Source organism: Homalodisca vitripennis, chromosome 1 (assembly GCF_021130785.1).
Source record: "Homalodisca vitripennis isolate AUS2020 chromosome 1, UT_GWSS_2.1, whole genome shotgun sequence".
Taxonomy (NCBI): Eukaryota; Metazoa; Arthropoda; class Insecta; order Hemiptera; family Cicadellidae; genus Homalodisca; species Homalodisca vitripennis.
This window is the reverse complement of record NC_060207.1, coordinates 155,192,819-155,220,181: the sequence shown is the minus strand read 5'-3', so window position 1 is coordinate 155,220,181 and position 27,363 is coordinate 155,192,819. Positions and strand designations below refer to the sequence as shown.

Here is a 27,363-nt window from a genome sequence, read left to right as displayed (position 1 = left end):
GCAGATTGTTCATCCAAGCCAAAAATATACATTTTTTACAACATCACACAAAACAGTATTATGTGGTTTCAGATTCAGTATAACTTATGGGTTGCATCTGAACAGCCTAACCAATCTACATCTCAATATTTCCTTGTGCTGTTACCCGCTAAATGCAATGTGAATAGAGAGAACGATCGTTGACGTCATTTGATCATCGGCAAATTTTATTACGTGACGCAACGAATGTAATAATGTTATCTATTGTGATAAACTCGTGAGTAAACTGTTAAGAAATGTTGGCTTTATCAGAGTTTTATGAATGAAGTTTTATGAGGTTAATATATCGTTTTATGAATTTACATGAATGAAACTAATTCATGTCATATACAAGTAGCCTACAATCGTATATGTGTACAAAGTGAAATATTCTGGTGCTGATGAAATGTCAGTAAGTTATTACTTTTTATTTTCTTCTTGTAATGAAGGTAATATACAACCACTAATCAAAAGTACACGATATTTTAAGTAATTTACATTAAAAATATATTATTAATATACAACATCTTCCTGTGAAATAAACAGCTATACAATATAAAACATTAAATAAATGTAAATATAGTCGTTGGAATACTATATTGCAATTGTAATGAAAATGTTTCAATGAATGTCAACTAAGTAATGAAAAACACACCAAGTTTGAAGTTTGTGAATTAAGTGAATTATGCAACCATATTATGAAGTCTCCAGACTTCTCATACCTACTTCACAGACCATTTTTTAGGAAAGACAATTCGTGTGAATTTATGTTCTTATTACAGATACAACCACGCTATCACATGAGTTAACAGTTTTAAATTGGTTTAAATAGCTTGAGAATTCATACTTGAATTTATTTGTGTAATTTTAAGTTTTATTCTGAGTTGGTTTACATTTTCTTCAAGGATATAATGTGATATAAATGGCTGGGCATCATCAATGAACGTAACTACTACGAGGAAAATAAATACTTTAAAATTAGTTTCCTTCATCAATCAAAATTCCATTCAAGTCCCATGACAGACTGTAACATGAATATTTTCTAAAAGTGTAAAACTCTACCTAATAGGCTACAAATAAAACACGATCCATAATAATAATTATATACTTATTGACGAGACAAAAAATTGAAATTAAAGTTAAGACTATTGAATAATTTTAAAACTTTTTAGTGGTTTTGAATGCTGGCCAAATACTACACAAAAAATTAAATATAGACATGGTTTAAGATGCATAGAGATATAAAAACGTATAATAACTATTCAGATTCTTAATCAGACCAAAATAATAATGAGATAAACGAAATGTACTTAACTAAATTCAGTTCAAAAGAAAGTTTTAAAAAGTACCCAAACCTCCCACCTAAAGCGTTCCGCCCAATAAAGACATATTTATATGTAAGATTTTATAAGATTAGTAGCTTCCATAGTTTTAAGCACGTTTTACCCAAGAGAATGTTTACCGACTTTGCTGCTGCATTCCGCCATTGCTATTTGGAAAGTTCAGAGTTCTTTCACAGAAAATACTAGACAAAACGCTATAACTTTTAAGGAAAGAATGAGAACATAATATAGAATTTGAGGCAATATACTTGAAAACAATTGAATTCATCTACTTTTTTCCGTGGTTTCAAATTGGTTATGCATCCCTAATATTCACCAAACTAAATCACTCAAAACATTATAAATTTTGTGCGTGAACAAAAATTAAAAAAATTGATATTTTGAAAACATTTAATTGATATTGATTATGCATTAAAGTTGTGTAACTCTGGTTACTAACCGAGTCTGTCACCCCTTCCCACCCCATCCCACTGTCCTATGACGCACACGCCCAAGCCAATGATGGAAATTAAACCGAACTCTAAGACCGACTTTATCGATATGGAAATTAATAGTTTTTAAGAAAAAGCAATTTTAAAATGTTTTAAATTATTAAATTTTTACTAGAAAATTATACTTTGGTGAATTATTGTAGACTTTAATATATTACAAAAATTAAATTTACCACAATAATTTTAATCGATTTATTGTCAAAAATTTAATAGAACTAATAGAAGTATATAAAGTTTAAGTTATTGAACTTTTAAGTAAACAAAAAGCACGGAAGATTGAAAATAGAAATAACACAAATAGAGGATTACTACGAATAACTAAAGTTGCTCCAAAGTAGCTGACCGGTTGTCAGAAGTTCTCGGGAAGTCGGAGGAAGTTCTGCGACGCAGGGCGGCACCTGTTGCTCGCGGGGTCGCGCACTGTACACGACGTGGCGAGGTGGCGCCGACCGCGAGTAGACTGCGGCGACGAGTCAGCGTCGGGACGCGGGCCGTGGCGCCTGCGCGGCCATCGACACCGCGGGCCCAAGCGAGCATGTAAGACCACTGGGCCCTGATTGATTAGCGCCTTTGAGGGCGCCGTTCGCAGTGGATGGTTAGTGTCAAAGGTATCGTTAAACCGTGAGTGCGCGATGGGGGGGAACTAACCGAGCAAATGGCACGACAACGTTATAGCCACTGGGTGTGAAGATGGGGTTATATCCAGCGGTCGTTGTAAACGTGCTGAGGCGTAGCGACCATTATTTCTTCTATTTGGCCTCTTCAGATTTAGCTGTGATAAATGAAAGGAAACATTCCATTATTTACTTATAAGAATGTAACAATATTAAAAAAACTACTATTAAAAAATCATAATAAGGTTAATGATAGGTAGAGTAGTAGATGCACACCCAACTTTGATCAGTAGAACCATAGAGCCAATTTCGCCGGCTGTAAGGTGAAGGCATGGCATTATATACCTCAATCTACTAAGAATTCACTATCATGTGATCACATAGCATGAATCCAAAATAGAATATCAATATTTATAATTCTGAAAGCACTTTTCATACTGTTTTTAAATCCCTCAATATCAATTTATTTTTTAGAAGGGTGATGAAAACTGTGTTAGAAACTGTTACGGCCCGGCCTTGGTTCTTTTATTTGTTTATTAATTATATATAATTTATGTTGCAAAGAATTATATAGAAATTTGAATGTATCTTAGTGCAGGCTCACACTCATACTTTTATTAATAAAATGGTATAGTCATAAATATTAAGGTAGCATTCATAATACCTATGGCAAGGTTGCCTAGAGGTGTTTGACATGTGTTATCAGAGCGACAGAGCGCTCACTCTTAGACAAGAATAGAGAGTAGACTTTACATGGAAACATCTCCACTGTGGTATAAATAATTCAGATATTACTTAAATTATTGGAGCTATTTCATAAAAATATTATTAATTAAATACTGCAGAGAAATTTGTGTATTCTTTTGGTACTCATAAAACGGTTTCTTCAGGGCCCTAAAACATAAGTTTTAAAACTAAGCTCTCTAAACTAAAGTCGAATTATTCTGAAATGAATCAGGAGATTGGAATATCTTCCTTATCATAACTTATTTTTAGCAGTGTCTGTTATGCCGTTTAAAAGGAATATACCTAGAACATCACGTGTAGCCTAACTGCTAGTACAGTATACACAGACAAAATAGTGAAATCTAAGGTTAACAGATTACCTTGTTTTTAAGTTTTTTGTCTTTTTAAGTTTTTAAAGACAAAGAAAAATGTAACTGATTATTGAACGAATAACACATTTAATGAACCGATGAATCATGGTTTATGTTTCAACTAGGTTATGGAAAAGGGGGAATGAATAATCTGTCTATCTTTCTCATAGTCAAACTGGTTAAATAAATACCATAGTTCGATCCTGGGAATGTGAATAATACCAACATAGAAAGCATTTTATCGATACTATGTATTTATGATACTTTGAATGTTTTATATTTTATGTACTTATTAAAATTATGTTTTGCACTAAATCCTCATGTATTCATATACAAGTTTTGAATCACAAATCGTTGTTTATTAAAAATACTTGTACTTAATGTGTTTCCAAAAGTAGTTACCCCAAGAAATGATATACATACCACCGAACAGAATATTTAGTTGAACATGCACAAAAATACATTTATTTAGTTTAAGACATTATAATTGTTGTGTAACCCAAATTAGGTGATCCTATTTGATCAGTGTGTGCGTGCAAATACTTTGGCAGCCCATAGCATTAAAAATACTTACAAGCAACTATAGAGACATGTGAGCTTTAACAATTCTAGTCTGTCACAAGTAAAAATGTACTCTAGAATGCTGATTACAGATGAATAAACAATTAAATATAACTTAAATTAAATGTAATAAACATTCATAAAGTATTGAAATTATTTTATGAGTTCTAGAGATTCCTTAGTAAGTTTAAGGGCAAGAGATACTTTGCTTGCAGGGTTGCGAGGGAAGTGTAGACAGAACCTACCAACGTTGTTTATTCTGACACCAGCTTATCTCCGATATTTGGGCGGCAGGTCAACCCTTCATAATACCGACTTCCCTTTCCCTAACCAAATATCATATTACAATATATTTACCGTAAATGGTCTCTCGTGCTCTTTAACATAAATTCACCAAATCAATTAAAATCAGAGTCGTATTTTATACCAAACAGTATCCAAAAAGAAAAATCATTTGGTATTCGTGTTTAAATGTGTCTTTTGTTATTCCTAAATATGTACCCAAAAATTAAAAAAGTAATATGGCCAATTGTTTCTTTAGAAATGTATCACTTGATGGATATAGATTATGGTGAAATACAGAAACTGCGTGACAAGTCCACACAGTTATTTACATTATTTACAATAACTTTATCATAAATTCAAAAAAATATATTTACATTACAATAGATACTATTTTTTAAATAGGGCTATTAATATAATTACTAATAAACTCATAATATAGTGCAACTATGACTTTTATTTATTTAAAACATTATTTATTTTTTATTTTATTATTTATTATTTATTATTTTTTGGAAGTGAATGTCAATGTCAATTGTTGTAGTTTTAAGTCCAAAAGTTTGAATATTCCAAGATTAATTATTAAAAGTAAAATAGAAGATCAATGACTTTTACACGTTGTGTCATACAGCTCGCATAGGCATTTAAATTTCAAAAGTTGACGAAAAGGTTTTGGCTATTCATTTAGAAACAACATGCTTTAGACGTTATAAGCATACTTACTTATAATACTTATTTTTCCTATTTTTGCCTCATTTTATTATCAAATACTTCCTTGTGCACCACCGTTTATTTTAATACACAAATGCATTGAATCCAAATCAAATTGAAATATTCTTCTAGCCAATTTTCAGATAAACGCTGACACCGTTCTAAAACGGTCTCATACTCATATATGACCCGATCGTCAACATATAATTTCAGCATCTCAATGTTGCATATTCAATAACAGACAGAATACTGCAGAACTGCAGATTGAATCTAGTCCTGAATATGAACGTTTCAGAACGATACTGAAATAAGTACTATTCAGTTTATTCAAAATCTTAAGGACATTCATTGTGTAGACATAGCTGCCATAAAATTAGTGTAAGATATGTAAATATATGAGAAAGAAGTTTCGCATATACATTAAGAGCATAAATTATAATTTTACTATTATATGGACTTCGTCATTATGTACCCTTTTGTGTGTACAATGAATGACCTGGTTTATGTACGCGTCAGTCAAGTTGCATTATTAAGAAGATATTGCTAGGGAAAAATTGTATGTAATCATTGAAATTAGGACAATAATTTATGATATAAAAGCCATACTAAGTTTTTGAATTCAGCAAACTACAATGGACTTTAGAGTGTAGAAGGTTTAGGAAAACCTTTTTTAGGAAAACCTTCTATTTTAAATGATTAAAAAACATCTTATTAGAACAAATAGAATATAAGGAGACAAAACTAATTTATTACAAATGTGGAACTCTAAATCTAAAAACATGTGAAAAATGCTTTAAGAGAATCTCACTATATAGTTTTACAGTTCTTGTAATACAAATTAATTTTATGGGTTTGTTTTTTATAAAGGGGTAAAACTATTCAAAAATTTTATATTAAAGGTGTGTTAAGAAGGTTCTCCAAATTTCACTCTTATGTAATGATAGTAAATATCATTACACATTTACTCGCCGATATTAAATACTGACCAAGCTATATTGCATTCTTTATTCTTTAATACATAAGCTCACCTCGTATAGCTTGAAGTAAACATGATATCATAAATAACATATGTGAGGGTAAAATTAAATCCTTCCATGCATCTTATAAAAGAAATAAATGTACAGATGATGAAAAATAATTAAATACATAACAAAACTAAAGAATATTAAATGTTAACTAATAAAGAAGTAACAAAAGTTTCTCCAAGAAGAACTGACTGATTAGAGCAAGTTTCTGAGGTTGAGAAATATTTACTGATATAACTATCAGTTTATACATTTAAATATATTAGACTGAAGTGGGGTTATTTTCATGAAGCCTGAATGATATAACGATAGTTTTCAAAGTACTGACTGATACCCCATTAGTTTCCATGCAAATTCAACTCTATTGGGAGCCAATAGTAGTAAAATTTCCATTCCAAAGCCCGTTACAAGATTACCAGATACGGATCCAGGTCAAACAAAATCGATTACTTGGGATAAAGCTGTTAAATTAAACCTCGAACACAAATATTGGGGACTTCAAAGAACCTTTCAGTGTTTGTACTGCGTATAGAAGAGCGGAACAATGTGTGGCAAAAGTAAATTAGTGTGTTGTGGGATATTCAAAATAAAATATAGTGCCTCTTTTTAAAGGAGTATTTCCATAAATCTATTAATAAATTCATCTAAAGAAATGTTTTATAGTTATTTTCTCTGAGAGTTGTGTTTCTTTTGACCTAATTCAAAACTGTTTTAGCTCATGGAGTTTAAATGGTCAGAAGCAGTACATAGAAAAACACTGGTTACTGCATTCTTTGATTCATAACATTTCAGTAATTATACGCTTGTGTAGCCTACTCCAGTGAGTATGTAGACAAGAGATCGCGTACAGTTCTAATTTAAAAAAAAAAAAAAAAAAAAAACTGCTTAGCGTTTGTGAAAAAGGTCATGGAAAATATTAGAATGGGAGAAATAAAATATTAATATACTTTCATAAACGCTATAAATTTAGAGTCATGTAATGTATTTTTGCATAATTATATACAAACTGTGACTTATTTAAAGCACAGATAAAAGTAAGTTTAATAATGAAAAATGTTCGATTCCAACAGATTTGATCTAGTTATACCAATGCAAAATTCTAATCCAGAATATTGCACTATTTAATTTTCTAACAGGGACGCGTAGTGACACACCCAGAAATCTTTTATTGGGGTGTCCGAAACACCGTAGAGTCGGGGGTAAGGAGAGCCTCCCCCCCCATAGTAGCAGGAGGGTCCGGGGACATTCCCCCAGAAAGTTTTTCAAATAATTTGAAAAGGAGGGCAATGATAATGAGGGGGGGTGATGGTCAGATTTTGTAAAGTTTACAGTAAAACAACTCTACTACCAATCACCAGAGAAAGCTTGGACAGAGATAATTAAACTCTTATGTAGCAAATCAAGTTTTTATGAAGTATATTTAATTAAAATAAAATGTACTCATAAAAAGTTAAACCGTTTTGAACAAACTAGTTAAGTTAAACTATCTTTATGTCTACTCTTGAATCAAAAAGTACAGATATCCGAGTTTACAAACTAACTAATAGAGCTACATTTACGGGAGTTATATTAAAATATTTCTCGTTTATTTCTGTGGTTCTACACATCAAACTGTTAACAATAAATTTCAGTTTTATATCGATAAAAACATAAAATACCGGTTTTGAAAATTCAAAGCTCCGAAACTTGTGATTCGATTAAGACCAGATGTTTATGAAGATACATACACGTGTACTACAATTTTAACTGTGCTATGTAAATTTAAGAATAGCATGAAAAATAGCGTTATTAAACTACCATCTTAGTAAACTATAAGCTTAGTCATTATCTTAAGCATGTAACTTTGTAAATCACTAATTCAGAACTTTAATTTTGTATGCATATTAAATTGAGCAGGTTTTGTTTCGATTCACCGTAGCCGACATCTACTCGTTTCAAAGCGCAAATTGCCAGACTTCCCAGGGCGGTTTTACTTCGTAGTGTGGCAACGGATGACAACAAACACAGTACAGAACTGCCCAGAGTTCGACAACTCACTCACTACTGTGACAACTGATCACGACGAGACTACCGTAAAAGATAATTTTCGTACCGTTTACTCGTATGTACAGGAGCACAAGTTAACGCAAAACCGGAAGTACCTGGTACAGGTTACTGTTTCAGATATTTTAACGATACCGTTTTCAGATATCTGTACCATTTTAGATACCTGTCCTCTGTACCGTATGAGTCTAAATCAGTACGAGTACATTTTGTACTCAGTTACTGAAGTACCGGGTACAGGCAGAAGCCTGTAGAGATAGTAAGAACTAACTTCACTTTCGTGATTGCTGCGTGACGTTACAGTTCAACATATTTATTGACAAAAAAAAAAAAAAAAAATACAAGTGCAGTACCGTGTATTTCGTAAATTAAAATAGTTAAATTTTTGGATTTATATATTTTATTGTGATTTATTCCAAAGTTCCGAGATAAACATTGATTTTAGTCTAAAATAGTCTATTAGGTGATCGATTATTTTGAAGATCCCGTAAGTCTCCCTCCCTGGACAATGCGCCTCTATAAATGCGTGGCTATAATATTAAATACATATATTTATATGTCACCTTTACAAACTGGTGGATGGAATTAAATGTAATTGTAATGAATCATAACTGAGATTCAAATTTTTATTGTGGTTAATGTTAAACGTAGAAATTAAGTGACCGCTTCCTGGGTTCACACGTCGACTATGAGTGGAACGTAGACCACAGGGTCGGACGGCCAGGTATTTGTTTACAGCTATAATTTGTTGTGATTGCCAATGTTTACTGGTCGACTGTTTTAGCCGGGTCTGTGAAATGGCCTGATCTGTTCAATGTTTATCAACTATTTGCCCTCCTCCCACGCTTCAACGGCGAAGGTTTAACAGTAATACCTTACTTTAATAACTGTTGGTGGATAAGAGAAAGCACACTCACATTACAAGTCAAATGAGTTAACATAAGGTCAAAATGTACTTCTTTTTTTTACCAAGAGAACAAAATTGTATATATATATATATGTATATACCTATACCAATATATATATATATATATATATATATATATATATATATATATATATATATAGGTATATACATATTCATACACAAAATGAAAAATAAATTTAATCGTAAAAAGTAAGGGCTCTGTGGTGTTGTGGTAGCACGAGTGCGAGTACCCGGCAAGTGGGAGATCCGGGTTCGAGTCCCGGCGGAGCAAGTAATTTTTGTGATTGAATGTTTATTGAAAAATTAAATTAGTTTATTGCCATTCATACAAATTTGAATTTGGTATATATAGGTATATATATATATATATATATATATATATATACGAGTATACCTATATATACTCGTGTGAGTATTTATTTATCGCAATTGTTCTCTTAGTAGCATTGAGAGAGTGAATACAATATGAATAGATCCTTGAGAGGTTATCCTTTTTCAAAACTAATATATATAAATGCTTATATTCCTTTTAAAATATATTAGAAGGATTCATAAACTGTCCGTTACCGATCCGAGGGGTAAACAAGTGGTCTATTATTGGAAAGACTTATTTGAAATGATGCTAATTTGGAACTGTTACTATTATTATGGTTCTCTAAAGCGAGAAAGAATACATTTAGGACTATTAAACTGTTTTTTTAATCCCCACTATATATTTTAAATATTTTGTTAAACTTAGAAAGAATATATTATATTTAGGTTTATATAAATTTATACCTCTTTAGAGTTATTTGAACTTGATGCTTGAATATGATATTGGTATTATACAATTTGCCACTCATTGTAAAGTACATCATTTCAGTTAAATCCTATATTATGGTTCACATTTTAATAATAAAGAGGTTTTAGTATACTTTAAAAAATCACACAGTCTGTCATATTTATGTTCAAATGCAAATTTAGAATTAATAAACGCACGCTTATAATAATATATCAATGCTACAACATGCTATAAAGGGTTTTATAGGTACTCGGGAGAAGGCCTAAGCCAGCCAAAGCCTCCTGGAGGCAGAGGTAAAGCTGTTCATTTTGACACCTTCGTAGCTTACGTCTTTGTGGTATCCGTCATCACCCACAATACAGTATCATATCCCGGCCCAGGCCTACCGGGTTATCCACTCGCCTACTGTTAATTACACTTTATATAGCTTTACACTACAATTTTGTTCAATAGTTCTTTTTAAATTAAAGACGTAACGTTCGATCTGGTTATTTGGTGTTTTTATATGTACACTTCATAAAATAAGAAAAATTGAATTCTTTTGTCTTCCAAATTTAAATTTGATTTCTTTAATAATATTCTCCACATTTACATATGCAACAATTTATCTATTTTATATCCTCCGATGTTTAACGGTGTTACAAATTTAAGTAAAACGTTTACTAACTACTGTAATATTTTCTTTAAGATATACGTAATTAACACACATACCCTGGGCTATGATATCTATCATAAATATGAATATCTTCTGGAGGAAATGGGCGTCTAGGAGTAAATAGCGCACGAGCTAAGAGCCAATTTCCATGTCCAAGCTCATTAACTAGTTTTTCGTGAGGGTCGAAATAGAACGGAACGGAAAGGGTTAAAACTATCAAACAATAATATTATAAGATCACACGTTAAAGTAACACATTTAATAAACACGTAAATAAAAGTTACATTTGTGTCAGTCAATCATGAATAATTTACTTGAAAGTTGCTATTAACTTCATGTGCGACGGTTTGTTTTAAAAGTGTCCAAGGACTGATTTAAAAAAATTATCGTTTGAGATTTTTAACACTTTCGATACCCTCCCATTTCGATACTTCCTCCCCAAGGCTAGCGCAGATGAACGTCAATATTTCTCTTAGAGGGAGAACCCAGGTTGTGTGCATTGCCAAATTGGCTCTACTCCTAAAGTATATAATGTGTATTTGTTTGCTAAGTGGGCACGAGACAATGTAACATAATTATTACTTTAACATTATTAAATTAAACAATAATGATGAGCACTGTTAAGTTCTACAATCTTACAAAGGCAGAAATGTGTAATTAGGTCAATGAAGGACCAGTGAGAGCCGGGCTGTTAACGTATTTGTTTACCGACTCGGTTTGTTGTGATTGTAGAGTGTTTACACAAACGCCTGTTTTATCCGGTCGAATGGATACCGATCTGTCCCGAGTACGTGGTACTCGCAATACTTGGCGGACACCAGTACAAACTTGGATTGCTTTATCCATTGAATCGGATTGTTTTGAGTGTTTAGACAAACGTCTGTTTTATCCGGTCGAATGGATACCGATCTGTTCCGAGTACGTGGTACTAGCAATACTTGGCGGCCATCGGTACAAACTTGGATTGCTTTATCCATTGAATCGGATTGTTTTGAGTGTTTAGACAAACGTCTGTTTTATCCGGTCCCTTGGATACCGATCTGTCCCGAGTACGTAGTACTCGCAATACTTGGCGGACACCAGTACAAACTTGGATTGCTTTATCCATCGAATCGGATTGTTTAGAGTTTTGAGTGTTTACACAAACGTTTGTTTTACCCGGTTGAATGGATGCTGATCTGTCTCGTACTCGCAATACTTGGCAGATTGTAGAGTTTTTACACAAACGCCTGTTTTACCCGGTTGAATGGATGCTGATCTGTCTCGTACTCTCAATACTTGGCAGATTGTAGAGTTTTTACACAAACGCCTGTTTTTACCGGTTGAATGGATGCTGATCTGTCTCGTACTCTCAATACTTGGCAGATTGTAGAGTTTTTACACAAACGCCTGTTTTACCCGGTTGAATGGATGCTGATCTGTCTCGTACTCTCAATACTTGGCAGATTGTAGAGTTTTTACACAAACGCCTGTTTTACCCGGTTGAATGGATGCTGATCTGTCTCGTACTCGCAATACTTGGCAGATTGTAGAGTTTTTACACAAACGCCTGTTTTACCCGGTTGAATGGATGCTGATCTGTCTCGTACTCGCAATACTTGGCAGATTGTAGAGTTTTTACACAAACGCCTGTTTTACCCGGTTGAATGGATGCTGATCTGTCTCGTACTCGCAATACTTGGCAGATTGTAGAGTTTTTACACAAACGCCTGTTTTACCCGGTTGAATGGATGCTGATCTGTCTCGTACTCGCAATACTTGGCAGATTGTAGAGTTTTTACACAAACACCTGTTTTACCCGGTTGAATGGATGCTGATCTGTCTCGTACTCGCAATACTTGACGGATTGTAAAGTGTTTACACAAACGCCTGTTTTACCCGGTTGAATGGATGCTGATCTGTCTCGTACTCGCAATACTTGGCAGATTGTAGAGTTTTTACACAAACGCCTGTTTTACCCGGTTGAATGGATGCTGATCTGTCTCGTACTCGCAATACTTGGCAGATTGTAGAGTTTTTACACAAACGCCTGTTTTACCCGGTTGAATGGATGCTGATCTGTCTCGTACTCTCAATACTTGGCAGATTGTAGAGTTTTTACACAAACGCCTGTTTTATCCGGTCGAATGGATACCGATCTGTTCCGAGTACGTGGTACTAGCAATACTTGGCGGCCATCGGTACAAACTTGGATTGCTTTATCCATTGAATCGGATTGTTTTGAGTGTTTAGACAAACGTCTGTTTTATCCGGTCCCTTGGATACCGATCTGTCCCGAGTACGTAGTACTCGCAATACTTGGCGGACACCAGTACAAACTTGGATTGCTTTATCCATCGAATCGGATTGTTTAGAGTTTTGAGTGTTTACACAAACGTTTGTTTTACCCGGTTGAATGGATGCTGATCTGTCTCGTACTCGCAATACTTGGCAGATTGTAGAGTTTTTACACAAACGCCTGTTTTTACCCGGTTGAATGGATGCTGATCTGTCTCGTACTCGCAATACTTGGCAGATTGTAGAGTTTTTACACAAACGCCTGTTTTACCCGGTTGAATGGATGCTGATCTGTCTCGTACTCGCAATACTTGGCAGATTGTAGAGTTTTTACACAAACGCCTGTTTTACCCGGTTGAATGGATGCTGATCTGTCTCGTACTCTCAATACTTGGCAGATTGTAGAGTTTTTACACAAACGCCTGTTTTACCCGGTTGAATGGATGCTGATCTGTCTCGTACTCGCAATACTTGGCAGATTGTAGAGTTTTTACACAAACGCCTGTTTTACCCGGTTGAATGGATGCTGATCTGTCTCGTACTCGCAATACTTGGCAGATTGTAGAGTTTTTACACAAACGCCTGTTTTACCCGGTTGAATGGATGCTGATCTGTCTCGTACTCGCAATACTTGGCAGATTGTAGAGTTTTTACACAAACGCCTGTTTTACCCGGTTGAATGGATGCTGATCTGTCTCGTACTCGCAATACTTGGCAGATTGTAGAGTTTTTACACAAACACCTGTTTTACCCGGTTGAATGGATGCTGATCTGTCTCGTACTCGCAATACTTGACGGATTGTAAAGTGTTTACACAAACGCCTGTTTTACCCGGTTGAATGGATGCTGATCTGTCTCGTACTCGCAATACTTGGCAGATTGTAGAGTGTTTACACAAACGCCTGTTTTACCCGGTTGAATGGATGCCGACCTGTCTCGTACTCGCAATAATTGGCATATTGTAGAGTTTTTACACAAACACCTGTTTTACCCGGTTGAATGGACGCTGATCTGTCTCGTACTCGCAATACTTGACGGCCACCGATACAAACTTGGACTGCTATAGTTATCGACTATTAGTAACGATAATATATTATAGTTTTGGGCCCAGACTTTAATTATTCATTGAGCTTGTATTTTTATTTCATTTTAGTATTGGATAATGTATTAAGTATATTGTAACAGTTTAAAAACTAACGATATGCATTATAGTGTAAAAGATTTAACGGACACCAAGCATTGAGTGAGTTTTTGCCATCACTCTTTTGCCATCCTTCCCCGGTGAACTACTTCCAATATACCGATATTTAATATTTTCAGTTTATCTATAGAGGTTGTTGAGGCGAAGTCTTAAAAACATTTTAAACCCTACAAATCTTCTTCGAAAGGTATCATGTATATAGACGTATATATACATAAATCTATTGTGGTAGATAGACTGCGCTGTACGCTCAGGTAGTGATTCAACCTTTTGATACACAACCCTAGATTGAACAATTGATACACAATGAAATGTGCACCTTCTATATAGATACAGACACAAACGGAGCCCACTTCATATGCAAAATTGAGGAAATAAATAAAAACTGCAATTATTTCCAAGGAGAGGTAGGTATATCCTTTAGTTTTAGGGCACTATCTTAGGAATATGCAAACATACGTATATAAAATAAGAATATAAGTGTTTACTACGTAAATCAGTAAATCTTCACACTGCTTTCCAATTCTGAGCTATGTTCTAAATTTCTAAGAATTGGCTTAGCAAAGTTACTCGTAGTTTCAAATATTTAAAAAAAGTACTTAACATACAGACCGCAAAGCGAGTTGGCATGCTCCACACATTCCCTTTTTCATCAGTAATGCCCGTTAAAATAACACAAATAAAGCCCTTTACCTTTAAGCTTGTTATGAAAATGACACTGCAGATTAAGATATGTTTAGGCTTTGAATGAAATCACTCAGTCCCAAAAGTAATGGAGTTACTTTGATGTAATGTGATTCATGTGATTAATCTTTACAATATACTGTATTTACTAATTTGTATCTTCTATGGTTTTTTTCGTTGTCAATATAAGACCAACGTGACTTGAATTTTTACACACAGAATTTTGTTAATCAGCAACGTTATAACGAGGCTTCGCTAAACGCTATATTCTATAACGCTTAAAGTGTTTTGTGTTTGCAAGACAAGGGTAATGTAATAACGCAAGGGCCATTATTTGTTTTATGTATTTGTATTGGAATATATGATAGCATTGTTGAGGAAAAAATGTAACATGTAACTCAGTGATTTAAATAAAGCATAACATATTACACAGCATATAATTACATGATTTATTAAAATTTGGCAATCATTTTAATTTCAATATTATTATTTATGAGTCCAGTCATCGCACAAACCTTGTATTACGACAAATTTTGTACTAGTGGGGTTTTTCTTTTAGAAAGTGTACCACAACCCCACGAATGTTATCTTGTGGGCAATATTCATAAAATGTCCAAAATTATTACAAGATTACTTTTGTTCAGAGTTATTTATCAAGCTGTCACAAAAATTACTATCTAACATTTAAGTTTTGAGAATGTTTTATTAGATCGAAAAGTGCATATGGGAATACAATAACAGAGAAAAATATACATTTAAAAATAAAATCAGTATCTTTATCCATTAAAAGAATTGTAATTTAGTTTTAACTTGGTAAAACATATTAGGAGATCCATGCTGAAGGATTAGTAGACGTTGATCTATTAATTATGTTGTATCTGAGAAAAAGATATTGCAGAGATGAAAAAGTAGATTGTATTGATTTTTTAGAAAACACACACAATCAAACATAAATTGAATTTAATATAAATTATTAAGTTAAGTTTCAGTATTCTCTCAAATGGCATTAGTGCTGCGGAACATTTTTATATGCTTTGAATGTGATTAAACCAATATTTTCCAGAATGTCATTAAAATTGCTCAATATTTCGTTTTCCTTGTGAAGGAATTACTTGACTAATGTTCTAAATTGTAGGATAATTTTAGTTTAAAATTGTAAGTTTCTTTTTTTAACATCCTTGTCATCTACTTCAAGTTAAACGCCAATACCAATAAATATATATTAATTTAACACAACGCAGGTCATAATATAATAAATAGAAATGAGAGAAAACTGAAATCTGGAACATTTATTTTTATTGAAATTGGAAGTAAAAGATACTATACTAACATTTTCTATAGCACTTGTGGACTTTTAGAGAATTTTAAACATGACTCATATTGACTCCTAAGTTAAGTTGAAATGTAGGATAGGTTGAAAATGGTTTAAAGGCATACGAATTTGGGTCGCTATAAGCGTAATGTTTGTTCTAAAACAATTAACATAAATTTATACAAAATTATTGGTGCATAAAATATTTATTTCTCTAAGAGATAGTGTTTCAACCAGCCAACATAAAAGAATGAAGGCTTTTCGTGAAAAGGCGACGTGCTGGAGGCAGAAGTGTGTGGATCAGATAAGGATGGATCTTTGGGTCGTTTTAGGGGGTGGTGTGAGGAGGGGGTGGTGTATCCATCGAGTTACATTTATTTCATCCCTATACTCATTTTGAGGAATTACATGATGCACGTGTTGAAACACATTATGTGTTATTGGTACGGTGGAACATTAGAAAAATAATTGGGCTTGGAAAAAACAAACAGAATATTTATATTCATACTTTACTATGAATTACTAGCAGTTGATCGCGCCTTCGCACAAAATAACGCGTTAAAATAGGAAACATGGGTATATTGATGGTTGTTTTAATTGATTCTGGTCTTAGTATTTTTGTGCCATAGTCTTTCCTCGTTTCTCCCGATAAAGAAAATATAAATAAATGAACAAGGAGTGAGAAAAATACTTCAGTCTTTAAAGCGTCTACTTTCGACCATTGGAATTTACTTCCAGTCTATGATATTTTTGGTTCCACAATTTAGTTTCATTTGTTGGCCTGATCATGAAGATGATCAAGATAAACATGACCAGATATAAAAAGCTTACTTCTGTCAAAAGACATCTAAGATGGGTGTTATAACAGTGCTTACATTTATAGTAAAGTTAGACAATAACTTTGTCTTTTATATCTGGACTACAGTACTGACCATGCACTGTATATTTAGTATTTGAATTTGGAAGTCTATTTTCACTAATACCAATTTTATTATTTGGATTTTTTCTTTCCCTGTGCTTAATAGCGGTTGCCAAGAAAGTTGAATAAAGAGTTGGTTTTACTATCAAGCTTACTCTATGCTTTCAAGACTACAAATTTAAAAATTGATTAAACAAATGGTTGTGCTGTCATAAAACATTCACACAGGACAGCTGATTAAAGTTAATAGTGTTTTTCAATGAATAATACTTATTCAGAATTATTTCTCAAGCTGTTATACGTAAACGACCATAATTTGTTAATACAATTGTAACATGTATGGACACGTTTCTGAGATCTTCGTGCTTGACTCAGTGAACATCGATATATGTGTGTGTGTCACTTGTTAAATAGTAAATAACTTTAAAAAGTCTTAATAAGATACTAGCAGCAATATAAGGAAAACTATTTGAAATTGATTTATTATTTGGCCAACATATTTGTAATAAATTTAGTGAGGTTAGGTATAAAAATTATTTGTTAGGTATAAACATTATTTATGGAATAATCCATATATTTTATATGACAGTAAAACATCAATGCACTTTTCCTTTTACTAGAATCAGCATTTTAAAATTATTTTGTAAATGTTATAAAGTCTACATTAAACATCTGTTAAAGTAAGAAACTGTTGACGTTGAAAATTGATATACCAATTTCAGTAGAACAAAAACTATATTAGATATTGCGTAAAATATGAATCCACGAGAAAAGAAAGTTATTTATAAAATTTATGTATTTCTTATTTGGTTTTTTCGTAGTTGATGGTGACACTTTCATCTGGTGTAGTTTATTTGTGATATACATTTGTGGTATACTGGAAACCAATTGATTTTTATTTTAGGGCACTATTTGGTATTAATTGATACATTCATTAAAGCAGTATAAAAACATATTGTGTATATGGCCTTAGAATATTTTTGTTTTATTTACGGAACAATCCATACATCAATAAAATATATTATTATTATATTTTATTGATAACTGTATACAACTATACATAAATAAACACATACACATACACACACAATAATAATATATCATGTATGTGAAAACATTTGTTGTATGTAACTCTGGTACACCCATCTCTGACCAATAAATACGCATAACTCGTCCGGATTAATTAACGCAATCTAGCTTCCTTTGATACAAGCATCAGTCGGCAATCGTACCCGATTCACTCGATTGCTCTGGTACACTAGATCACCTGCTTCTGGTGGATTAAACACCACACAGATACATATGGCAGTGGCTGTAATGATCACTTCTGAGTGCAGTAGATTCGGTAGGCACTGGCCTTTGAACTAACAAGGTGGATAAGCTCCTCATCATGTCCCCGCGCAAGAGACTGGTCTTCAAAGGAGTTGCGGTGTATATCCTCCTCTGTATTATTTACGATTCATTGGCTCTTTGGTCACCGTTCTTTTCAAACCCTTCCACCTCGCGGCTATCGCTCGTGTTCAGTCTTTTGTTCCGTTAAAAGGGCAGCTTTTCACCCATCATTGGTCCTTTGCATTTCACAATCAGTTGGTTACTTACAGCGTATTACACACTTTCGTAATTTTACACTGCATGCTCTTAAGGTGTAAAAATATCTTGTTTACAGTCGATGTTCAAAGGATGTTTTAGTTACACTTCATGAACTACAGAAAGTGGACATTTTTGCAAACTTCAAACGCGACTCTTATAATAAACCAGATTAAAGTGAAAGGATTTTTAGGAAGTATGGTTTACTTGTTATAAAATGAATGTCATTTAAATGCATTTTTTACGTCTACATAGTGGTTTTAGCAACCGATACTAATATTTTAACAAATGTAAAAAATTAATTTCTAGCTCACGAAAAAAATGAAATCTATATTTTTCTGATTATTTATCATTAATGTATATTTGCACTTAATTTCAGGAACTTTATAATCCCACTTGATCATTATTTACTTGAGCCCATAAAGTTATTAATAACTAATTATTCTTTCAATTTGTTACTGAAACAAGTTTCAAACCATTTTATGTTGGTAGTGGTAGTAATAAGTTTAAAATTAAAATATCTATGTGTAAAATATAGCCAAAGTGAATGGGAATTATAAGGATAAAAAAGTGGCAAAGTATCTAACAGTTACAAAATATTTAGACAATGATTGTTTATATTATTACATGAATGAGCTCTTAAAGAATATATAAAAAAATAAATGCAAAATAAATGTTGCGATTGCAATATTGATAAAAATGGCCTAGATTTTAGTTTGCAAAATAAACGAACATAATATCATAATTTAAAATAAAACACTCATGGGTTGTTGTAAACATGCATCTTAGAGCGCTAAATTGCTGAAAATTCAAACACTTCCGCACTCTTTTTCTAAACGTAGGAATATGGAAGATGAAGTTAAGAAAAATAAAAATCAACATTTGTGTATATTTTATTGGTTAGTCAGTAAAAAACAGAAACAAAAACAAAGACAGTATTTGTAGCTCTAATGTAAGAGCTCGTCGATATCTATATGATAAAAAAATAAGGACGTACAAATATATTTGAGGCTTAACATTCGTATGAGATAACTCTCGGTGTAGCGTAACGGTTTGAAGGTTCATATTGGCTATCAACTATTAAATATGATTTTATCTCAAAAGTACAATGATGAAATATACATCGTGTATAACAGCGTCTGCCTGCACAATAGTCTGCCGCAGGATCTAGCCCTCTAAGTCCGTGATGGTGAGTTAGGACGAGATATGTCATCGGCTTACGAGTTTTGCATTTAGGATTCCCGAGCCTATCACATGATTTCAGTTGGCGGAATATAATCATCAATAGAGCTTTAGAGGCTGTGCGAGTTCAGATTCTCTATCCACCAAGTGTGGAGAAGGATTATGGATACCAGCTCTCTTCCTATCATACCGTTCCATAATAAGTTATATCCTCCATTCATGTTTCTTTGAACGTAACATAGTTATTTAGAATGCAAGATGGGTACTTAATAGAAAATGATTTATTTCATCAAATTTCTAATGAGGATTGTGGAAGCTGGAAATCCTCTGTACAGACACAGAGGAATCATCCATAAATTGAAATCTCTCCCTCTCCCAGTGTATCACTGACCTTTTGGAATAAACGAAATTTCAACTCTGGTTCATAAAAATATAAAAGGCCGCCATCTTTGAGTTCAGGGAGAATTTTATTTGCCTTTGATACGTCTAAACGCAATGTTCAACACACACATTTTAATGTAACAAACGTTGTGGGTAACAGTTAGTATCGCAAAATATAATGTAAGTCACGTGCATGTTTTATTATACTTCAATTTTATATGTGGAATTACTATTTGATCATTTATAATGTGACACAAAGATATTTGAATGCATTCATCCATACAATTGCAGACCCTTGAACCACATAATTTTACTAATTTCGTTACAAAATATTAATCATTATTAACCCTTATCTTTTTAACCAGTCTTTCAAGACCAGTGAGCATTTCACCAATTCATTAGCGGGACTTTCAATGTCGATATGAACTCTTTATTTTTCAAAGCATTGAATCACAATATTAGTTTTACACGTATTCACGTATGTCACACTCCCAAATACAACTGAAATTGGAAGAATAAAAAAAACCACTTCAACATCCTGATTAAACAGTAATAAAACAAATGCTAATTGACAACAAGAACCCGCATTTTCAATTTAAAAAACATATCTAGTAGACTGCAATGCATTTGTATAACAACTTATAAATGATCGTTTTCCTCAACGAACTTAACTTAAAGCCTTATTGTTAAATATTCTATTGAAATAGTGCTAAACCACTGTTGTAAAACATGTTTCACTCAGGACAGGTGTTAAATTAGACATCATGGATCAAAGAGGGATGTGTTTTATGTGGGAGTGTAAACACTTGACATCCGACAGCCAGCAAGAACTGACGCAGAAAATCAGATTTCCTTGTGCAAAGCGAGCGTGCTTACCTCCTTATCTGACAGTGACAAAATATTTAGTAGAAAATATAAGACAGAAAAACATATCTCGTCGAGAAGAAAATGTATTATGTAGGTTATACATTGTATACAAATAAAAGTCATGCTTTGTAGTATCAGTTCTCTTTGTCTAACTCAAATGAGTCAACGTCACATTTTAAGTAACAAAGAGTTTTATTTTAAGGTGAGTTTAACAAAAATTTTAACATACATTTCTAGAATTCATAATCTGCCTTTATCTTCTTTAAGTTTAAAACCAGTATTTTTCTTTTATTAAAAATGTGTACACTCATTTGAAATCAGTAAGGTTTTTGAATTTCAGAAGAAATATTTGTACATCAGAACCCTTTTGAACAACCCTGGCTTTTGTGAATACATTTCGGGTTTTAAGCTTCAGTAATGTATGCATAAATTTAAATAAATGTTAATTATTTTACTATACAAATGTTTAATTTAAAATTTTCAGCCAAAGTCAATGTTAAATTTAACTTTAAGTTTAGATTTACAATTATTGATTTCTCAACTTAGTACAATAGTCAACAATAGTATGTGTTTTTTGTTTTCAAATAATACTAGACTTTTGAGTTTGTTATTTAGTGTTATGGTTTATAAATTTACCATTTTTTTAATATAACGAACATTATAAAAGTGTCGTCCCCAAACTCACTGTTCAATTTCTAAGGTTTGGAAGTTAGTAACTAGTGCTCTTTTTACGTGACCATTTTTAATGTTTGTATCCGGTTCTTCCCACACAGATCTCACCAATGGTTTGGATACCAAATCAGAATATGTTTTTCAACTGTATAAATTACAGCCTAGAGGATAAAAACATGTAAATTACTTTAAAAATCTAGAAAAAAATGTTTTGGAGTTGGGCCACAATATATGCAAAATCTCTCTGAAATTGATTTAAAGAAAGAATGGGTTAAATTTAAGGATCATATATGCCATATTGCTAGACACTATTTAAAACCATACCATATGGGTTTTGCTGTAGTGTACAATAACCGAAATAGTATAGGGTGTTATTCATGGCCAGAAGATTGGAGGATTAAAGCAATCCTGGCTACGACTTAGGCCTATTGAATGATAAATTATGTTGGGAAATGAACAGCGTATCCTTTACAACCACCCTGGTGTTGAATATAGAAGGCGTTACAGCGGAAGTGAAAGGCTTAGAGGATTGGTACACACCGGTGCCTCCTGAATCTCCACGATCAGGTGATCACAGCCGCCATCCACGGCTGACTATATCTGGGGTAATCCGCCGGAAACCACGAATTTGAGTCACTAAATATAAGCGATCTGCGCATCAGTTGCCCTTTACCAGATCAAAGGCGTCTATTCACATCGGTTTCCTCTAGCATGAACAAGCAGTAGTATTCATATTAATATAAAAGTTTTTTTGGATTATTTATATATCATTTAATAATCGCAAATTAAAAAAAAGATACAGATATTCTTAATGCTCAACAGCTGAACTTTTTGAATTATATTAAAGATCAGGCCGTGTTTTAAAATGCCGTATGTGTGGAGTTACACTCAAAATATAGAAGTGTAGAACTCTCAAAATATAATTAGGGTTTTTTAATTCACATTGTAGTGTATTATATTTTGGCCTTTCTTTGCACTCTTATCTTTATTACGGGAATTTTCATACAACATTATAGGTTTTGATTCAACGAATCCGTTTTCAGATTCATTATACAAGTGCAATGATCAATTAAGTTTGATCATACCTCCGTGTGTAGAAAGTGTTGTTGAGTTAAGAAAGTATATGTGGTCATAGTTTATCTAGATTTGCAATGAAAATTATTTAGTAATTTTAAATGAAAAAAAGAAGAGTGAAAATGCTCTGTCTTTATAAAGATAAAATATTTATAAGCATTTTGTGATATCACGCTCCACTCTAGAATACCAACTGAAATTAATTTCTAAACTAACTGAAATTTGGCATCTACAATGGATTTAGGCTTGTTTAATTTTATTTCACCACTAATTAAGTTCAAAAATATGGATAACATGTTTTGAGTTTCGTGTTTGTTGGTTCAGATATTCAATAATAGAAAACAGCAAGCAACTAAGTTCTTTGTACGAATACATTCACTATGTGAGTAACACTACATATACATATACGCGTGCGTGCGTAAAAATGTATAATATTTGTATAATGGGATTTATATAGAATGGTGGGGAATGCATGCTTAAAACAGTTTCTAAATAGCACTGTGTTTTATATTTCCTAAAATAGTGCAGAAAGTCAAGTTACATAGTTGTGGAATGTTTTGAGATTATTTAATTCGAATTTCATATTAGCACAAACTTTTGTACTTTTGTATTTAACAATAATAAAACAATCTAAAATGTATCAAACCGTGAGGTCTACTGATAAAAGAATTTTTAGTAAACTTGAGACAACACATAAAAATGATTGCATAATAGTTTATTATCTGCAGTAATAGTACATGTTTCAGCATTAAGCACAGTGCATGTCATGTGGGTACGAGTAAATGCACTGTAAAGTAACAGCACCTACTAAGAACTGGTTATTGATTCCAACGCTGTAAGGCAGTAAACGTAGACATTACTCTGTTAATAGCTCGTGAAGCATTTACGATCTTTGTTCCCTACTGCTAAATGTTTGCTTCTCCTGGCCTATATATTTAGCCATATCTATTTTACCAATTAACGAAAAGGTTAAAATAATAAGAATATTTTAAATAATACATGCCAGACCAAATTTTTAACAAGTTATACGAGATACACTTTTTTTAGCACAATCGAGACAACGCGCTTAAATTTTTTTAATTTGATAAAGAATTTCGATCAAATAACAAATTGCAGACAATCACAAACTTTAAATGACTCGCGTAATATTAGAGCCCATTAAAAATAACACGTTAAGGTAATTTAATGTTGAAATATTACATAGATTAACATGTTTTGGAGTAAAATTGTAAATGATTATACAATACTAAGTGCACTACACAAAATAATAAAGTTCTATTCTTTAAGAACTCTACAATACTTGGCAAACCCTCTTCTTGATTTTAAAATTATATCATTTTATATAATTATATATCATTATATTTATTTGTCTGTTTTTAATTATACTCTATACAGATGCGATAAAGGCTTAGATAGACACTGCAAGCAACAGGGCAAATCACGACAAATATACGAGATTAAATAAAATTACCCGCAACATTTGTTTTTATTTTTATAGATATTTAATTTATCCAACAAAAGAAATTACGTAAAAACTTCAATTGAGAAGAAGCTAAGATGCAAATACATTTTAGAATACTTCTAGAGGAGATTCGGCCAAAATTAAAGGAGAAATTAATAAATCAAAATTTGTCCTTTTATTTTTCAAGGGGATGAGATTTGCCTTTCATATTGAACACTTACTTACTAAGTCACATTTTTAAATTTCTAAAAATTTGGATAGAGTTAGTTTCTACAAAGAGTTTCTTTTATTACAATTATAAAATATTGGACCTTTATAAGCAATTTCACACAAGGTGTAATTAATATTACTCGTAGTTCATCTCCGCTACCGTAACAATAATCAAAGGGTATTGGTTTTTTATAATAATGCTATAATTATTAAAAGAAAGGGCAACTATATGCCATTGTATGGGTTGTACGACTAGAATAATCTATATAGCTTTTTACTACATGTATCATCTGAGATTAGAAATGTTTCAAGTAAAGGTGAAATCCAAAATGGACAAAAAAAATTGTAAGGACATTTTACAGTGAAAAAAGTTTTCGGATTAAAGGACTTGTAAAATACAGCATGTCGGCAGCAATGCGTTTAATGCGTTTACACGGATTTACAGTATGAGCAAAGAATATATGAGTGTAAAAAACACAAAATTTAACTGTATGATTATGTACTTATTATAAACGATAATAACATGACATTTACCTTGATAAGTTTGGCCATCGTCTTGGCACCGTGGTAGCAGGGTGGCAGGCAGTCCTCCAAGTGTCCAGAGGGCAAGAAGGGTACTTGAGGGTTGCTGGAAGGATAGCACTTCCGTAGGATGCTGTTGGCGGTAGTCCTGGAGGTCTGAGGGTGTACGGGTTTTGGTCCCCCAGGAGTGGTCAAACCCGTATTCATCTTCTTGAGTATGCCCCCTCCTACACATACCGGCTCAGGCTCACCATCCTCTCCTTCGGTTTCCTCCACCAGGGGGCTGACTGGCCGCTGCAGGTTACCCCCGGGGCCGAAGGGAGGCACGGGTAACAGGAAGCTCTCCTGTGGAAGAAAATCTTTAATTAGTTATCATAAATAAAGAAAACCTGGCACAATTTTATAAATAAATGGATAATAGAAATTCTGTACGATTGCTTTAAATGCAACACGTCATTCCTTTACTGGTACCATAACAGTAAATTGTAAAATACGTATATGTTACCATATAGTAATGTTCTATTAAAATGTATCTGAATTGCCGAAAACGTAACCTAGATTTTAAAGCCAAAGACGAAACGTATCACAAAATGTCAGGGGTCGGAAGAGATACAACTACAGATAGAGGTGTGAACTACGTGAACTACGATTCTTACCGTGTAGTTTGTATTTGGTTGCGGTTACTGTAACACGTTCAAACTTGGCTTTATCGCTTCGCGGGTGAACAATTCTGCTCGGTGTAAGTACGATTATTTAATCTGGATATTTTCTTACTCTCTGCTCAACAGCGGTTGCAGACAAGGTTGAAACGTGTTGTTACTATCAAGCTTACTTAGGTACTCTATGTTTTCAAGACTAAATAAGTGTGTAATAGTGGTTAAATTAATTAAACATATGGCTGTGTTTGATTACATCATAACAGTTAGTTTTAATTAATAATATTTGCTTGTCAATAGCGTTAAGCTCCAATTCACCTTCCTCTTAGTGCACTGTCTGGAATCAGACGCTGTTACAGACTAAACTCCTGAAATCTGGAATCATATTCGTCTGGAATCATAATCAACAACGAAAAAGCTCAACATGAACTCGTCACATAGATTCGACATCACGAACAACAAGACCACAAGGTATATTGTAATATAGGATAGAGGTTCTATTATAATCTAGACGATATTTTCGTATATTACTAAACGTTCTGCCAAAATTCTTTTTCTGTCTATCTGTTTATCTGCCTGTGTGGCTGTTTTGCTTTTGGATTTGGACTAACATTGTGCATATAACTTCATTTCTACATTGTCAATGTAATGCAGCGTCACTGAAGTCTATAAATTCAGTAGGCTAGCAGAATTTCCGCTCTGTCTGCCCGGCAGCTGTAAAAACTTAATGAAATTAGCTGTAGACTTGGAATTTTGCATAAAATTTCAGTAAAGCTTGATACGCTACATGTGGTCTGCCGTACTTTTACCTTTTTATTAAAATATGAATAATAACAACAAGATAAGACAACATACGAACACAACTTAACATTTAAGATATTCTAGTTTTTACATTTACGTGGTTTTAAAGTAATGAATGCGTCTAGCTATACATTACAAGTAGTTTTTATAAATTAACGTTTATGCATCAAATATTTAAAAAATAAACATATATAAGGGAAAACACCTCGCGCGGCAAAATTATTAAAGTATAATATCAACCCCTTGCAGTTCTGAAAGTTGTTTATGCAGACTTCCCTTTGAAGTCAACCGCATTTAAATAAGATAAGGGTTGTAACTATACAGGGTGAATGCGGGCCGCTTCAGTTCTCCTGACGAGGATTATCCCCTTGAGGTTACACTGAGGCGAGGGAATTCGTGGCATCTGATATTTTAACGTCGTTGTGAATTATTTTATATTTGAGTGATATCAACGATGACAAGATTAACGATTACACTAATAAGCGCTTTACATTTAATATCAAAATTGAACACATATATAATGTCATTGTTTTCCATTTGTTGCTCTGAACCAATTTCTGATGTTGGGTCACCTTTTCTGGGATACCCTGCATTTAGTGTATATTTATACGATAATGCCGTGTATGAGAGCTTGGAAAAATGTATGTAATTTACATTGCCTTTATGGAAATGTAATTATTACATATTTTACAAAAAGTTTTGCGTCTACAAAATTTGAGTAAAAAAAGACTATAATGTTTCAACTTTAATAAAGGTAGTAGCTACTCGAGCACAACAATTAAAATTATTTAGGTAACTCTTGTTAACTATGAAATCTAGGGTAGTAACATTTCTCGTATTGTAAAAGTAATGCAAGTATACTTAAAGTCCAGGTAAACCAATGTATTATAATAAAAATATCATTAAACAGTCATCGATTACTTTTTAATATTTTCCCTATTGTTTGTGTTGCTAAAAATTATGATTAAAAACAGCTAGATCTTTTTGGAGATAGTGCGTAATAAATC

The 27,363-nt window shown here is 32.9% G+C and overlaps 1 protein-coding gene across 5 annotated transcripts in view; it reads right to left on the bottom strand.

The window, feature by feature from the left end:
* The window catches only part of LOC124374291, a 1,063,620-nt gene that overhangs the window by 179,206 nt on the left and 857,051 nt on the right, over positions 1 to 27,363 (bottom strand). For all 5 annotated transcript variants that reach the window (XM_046832534.1, XM_046832531.1, XM_046832545.1 and 2 more), the window contains exon 30: positions 24,912 to 25,244. In XM_046832534.1, coding sequence (XP_046688490.1) covers positions 24,912 to 25,244 — 333 coding nt within the window. The remainder of the gene's footprint in view (positions 1 to 24,911; positions 25,245 to 27,363) is intronic.